Genomic DNA, 4,330 nt, shown 5'->3' with positions numbered 1-4,330 from the left:
TTGGGCTGCACATTAAAAAGTGTTATTCTCTTTGAAGTTTTTGTCTAATGGCTCTAAACTGAAAGAAAATGTTTTCCTATTACTTAATTCAATCATAGCGAAGAGGCTTGGTAAAAAGCCCACGGATTTTGCCCAAAGTGTGACAGAGTTCTCTTTGTGTTTGCTTATCCTCTGCTGTCACACACTTTAATTCGCCTCTCTTTATCTGGCATTCAGAACTTTCTTCAATGACATTCAATAAGGTCCAGCGGCTGGAAAAAAAACTGGTTATTTTTTGGATATTCTTTCCCAGTAGCTTTGGGCTTGGTGTGCATTCAGGAACTGTTAACCCTTTGCCTCCCCCTGGCTGGGAGCCCCGGGGTTCAGCCCTTGGACAGTAGGAATCTCTTAGTCTGGGGCTAGAAATGCACACCCCCTCGGTGGCTGGCCATTTCCCAGTACGAAGATTTACCTCTTCCCAGACTCAATTTGACCGTAAACATCTGTATTGAAAATATTAGCTCATTATTTTTTTAAAAAAAAAAGAAAAAAGAAAGCTGCCGCGGGAAAGAATCTGGGACTCCCCGGTGAGCTCAGGCTTGAGTTTTTACTATAATTCTTTATTTTTATAATGGAGGGGAAAAAACCAAATACATATCTAGGCTCAGACCGTCAGTCTTGTCTCGGGCAAACCTGCCTCAGGCTTCGGGGGAAAATGTGAGTAAGGAGTACAAGCCAGAAATGCAGGGTTACGTTTTTTCCCAGGCATTTTATTCCATTCTTTTTTTCCTATAAAAAATTTAAAAAATCTGTTGGGTGTTTTTAGACGGGCAGGTTACGGTATGTTCTATCAGCACAATTTCTTCACATTTGTAATGGGGTTTACAACCTCCAGATCTATGAGTGGTCAGGGGCTGAAGAAAAAATGTATTCGTATACATGCTTTTTTCTTATTGACATGTATTCCTTACCAACCTACAGATTAAACAACACCAACAAAAACACCTCCCTGCCTTATACACAGGCACAATTCAACGCCTAGATCAGGTACTGAATGGTTGAATTGTGTGTGTGCGCGCGAGGGTACATAGACATTAGATTTCGATCAGGTTCTATGCTTTAAAGATCCTTTACATTAACAAATAAAGATACTGCCTCCTTTATTTATGTTAATTTTCATTATATGGGCTGCGGAAAGCTAATCGTTAAAAGTGCTCTGAAGCTGAAATATTTCAAAGCCTGTTTAATCAGTGCACCGCATTTAAAATTGTTTTAACTATTGTATAGCCAGAAAGACAGGAATAAACCGCATTGCAGCCTATTACAATTCACTTGGTTTAAAATGAAAAAAGCATCCCTTTCTCTTGAATAGAGACGAATATTTATTTATTTACTACAATTATATAGAATTGTACCATCCACCTATCTACCCGCCGAGACATCCTCCAGATATATAGTAGTCACAAAGTGTGTGTGCACGTTGTGTATGTTGGATAGCTAGCTATGTGTGTGCGGATATGCATCTATACAGGTATTCAAGAAACAGTGGGGCTGTTTTTTCATTTTGAATTGCAACAGGTTAAGATAGAGCGAACTCTCCCCGTGTATATGCGCCAGACAGCTAGATAGCTGAGCGAGCTGTATGTATGCACAAGGTTTGCACCAGCCCTTTGCCACGTGAAGCAGGTTTATACGAATAACAACACCCAGTATTGTGTAAACTGGAGGATTAAGCTCCTGCTCATGCACAGAAAAAAAGGGCTCGAAATAGTGGGCGAGCTGTGGAAATCGCAGCGGAAGACGGGAAGAACTTCCCGACAAAAGGAAGGGGAGAAAGTTACGGGCATGTTTGCAAAAACTCGGGGATCGCCTTGCCGGGATCCGCGCTGCGGCGGAGAGAGCAGAGCAAAGCCGAGCGGTTGCCCAGGTGGGAAGGCTGCCCGGCGGCTAACAGGCTGGGAAGGGAAGTTGCAGGGTGTTGAAATAGTTGCTGCAAAGGCAAAACCGACAAGGGGAGCGGGCTGCCGGCGGCTGAATGCGCAGGAGCGCGATAAAGAGCCGGAGACGAATATTAACTCGCTGGTGAATGAGCAAATAACCCCGCCACAGGGAGAGGAGGGGTGAGGCCGCCGGCTACGGCGTGGGTGGGGCTGACAAGAATGGAGTACATTATGCAGTTCATTTAGTTAACAAGGGAAATAATGAGGAAGCGTGCAGCGTGAATGCCAAGAGAACAGGCACAAAAAGCCTATTGAGAGCCCCGGCCGCTCCTGGCGTAGCCATCACATGGCAAAGGGCCTATTTAAGCGGCGAGCCCTGCGCCTTTCAGCACCACTGGGGCTGGCCAGCACCCCGAGGCACCTCCGGCGGCTCCAGCGGCGCCGGGCCGGCAGCGCGGGGAGATGCCGCGCTCCTTCCTGGTGGACTCGCTGGTGCTGCGGGAGGCGAGCGAGAAGAAGAGCGAGAGCAGCCCGCCGCCGCCCCTCTTCCCCTACGCCGTGCACCCCTCGCACCCGCTGCACGGGCTGCCCCCCGGCGCCTGCCACTCGCGCAAGGCCGGGCTGCTGTGCGTGTGCCCGCTGTGCGTCACCGCCTCGCAGCTGCACCCGCCGCCCCCGGCCCTGCCGCTGCTCAAGGCCTCCTTCCCCCCGTTCGGCTCGCAGTACTGCCACGCGCCCCTGGCCAGGCAGCACTCGGCCTCCTCCGCGGTCAGCGTCAGCCACGCGCCGGCCATTTACCAGACTGCCTACCCCCTGCCCGACCCCCGGCAGTTCCACTGCATCTCCGTCGGTAAGTGCCAGGCGAGGGGGGGTGCTAAGAGGTGGGGCAAACGGACCCGATCGTGCCCTGCCAGACTCCCCGTGCGCTCCCTAGGCGTTGCGGGCCAGGGCAGGATGGGGCCAATGTCACCAGTGCCAAAGGCCGGCTGGCCCTAATTTAATCAGAGGAGGAGAGCTGGCCCTGCCCCCAGCATGCAGGGTAGGCCATCGGTGCAATGGCAGCTGTGGCCTGGGGAGAGGGGATGACACTGCAGGGTATGCCATGCCCAGCCTGGGCAACTGAGACCTCGTATACAATGCGTAAGGGGACCTGTGGCACAGCAGCGCACGCCATACACCATCCATGCCATGCCATATAATATCTCCGGCATGGGGGTGAGTTGGCGGGACATGCCACCCACCGCCTAGGCAATGCCAGGTAGCGTATGCAATAGTGTGAGTCCTGTGGCATTCATAGAGGCGCCCGGCCAACAGCTCGGTGATCTGGGTGCTCCCAGCCTGCCGGGGCGTGGGGAGGTTTCAAGGACTCCAAATGGGCCCCTAGGGCAGCTCTTGGTACAGCAGGTTTAGCGCCACGGAGTATGACCGTCCGCTTTCCTCTCCAGACAGCACCTCCAGCCAGCTGCCCAGCAGCAAGCGGATGCGCACCGCCTTCACCAGCACGCAGCTCCTGGAACTGGAGAGGGAGTTCGCCTCCAACATGTACCTCTCCCGGCTCCGGCGCATCGAGATAGCCACCTACCTGAACCTCTCTGAGAAGCAGGTGAAGATCTGGTTTCAGAACCGCCGGGTCAAGCACAAGAAAGAAGGCAAAAGCAGCTCCCACCGAGGAGGGGGCTCTGCCCACAACTGCAAATGCTCCTCTCTGGCCACCACAAAGTGCTCGGAGGACGACGAGGACTTGCCCATGTCTCCATCCTCCTCAGGGAAAGACGATAGAGATCTCATGGTCACTCCCTAGCCCCACAGCCCCCAGAGACCAACCCAAGAGCAGAAGGGGATCTTGCCCTGTCCTATGCCAAAACGCTTTGGAAGGATTTTATACCGTTTTGTATATTTCATGTAATTTACAAAGGACTTTCTGGCCTTTTTATAAATCCTGTGAGTGCCGCTGTGTCATTGTAAATAAACTGTCCGTGTGAGCTTAAATGTCGCCAACTGTTGCTATTTTGCTTGTGGTGAGGGGTTTTGGTTTTGTCATCAGGCAAAGCGCTCCGCTCCCCCACCTCTGTGTTGTGAATTGTGAGTAATTGTATCTGGTAAACAGCGAATGTCCCGAGCGATCTATTTTCCAGAGGGGGCGGAGAGGGGAGAACTAGTTCTGTAATTTGTATCAGTGGTCGGGAATCATTCAGCTTTATTCTCTCCCAGCATTTCGTCCCTCTCCAGAGCAAAAGTGGAAACGCGCACAGGGTCACTACGGTGATCTCTAGAAGCAGGTAATGAAGAGTGAAATGTGGTTTGACGCCTTTTTTTTTTGAGGGGAGGGGAAAGATGGGGGAGAGAATTTTTTTTCTGAAAAATTTGCTTGATGCCGTTTTTTCACACCCATAGCTATGTAATTGTATGGT

General features: G+C 51.4%; 1 protein-coding gene across 1 annotated transcript; it reads left to right on the top strand.

Annotated features, from left to right (window-relative positions):
• Positions 1 to 2,381: 2,381 nt before the first annotated feature.
• Positions 2,382 to 3,792, top strand: GSX1 (GS homeobox 1). The gene is made up of 2 exons (XM_050937330.1): positions 2,382 to 2,769; positions 3,365 to 3,792. Exons 1-2 carry the CDS (start codon positions 2,382 to 2,384, stop codon positions 3,718 to 3,720), a joined length of 744 nt encoding a protein of 247 aa, XP_050793287.1. The 3' UTR covers positions 3,721 to 3,792.
• Positions 3,793 to 4,330: the final 538 nt, after the last annotated feature.

This window comes from Gopherus flavomarginatus, chromosome 1 (genome assembly GCF_025201925.1).
Source record: "Gopherus flavomarginatus isolate rGopFla2 chromosome 1, rGopFla2.mat.asm, whole genome shotgun sequence".
Taxonomy (NCBI): Eukaryota; Metazoa; Chordata; order Testudines; family Testudinidae; genus Gopherus; species Gopherus flavomarginatus.
This window is presented reverse-complemented; position numbering and strand designations above follow the sequence as displayed.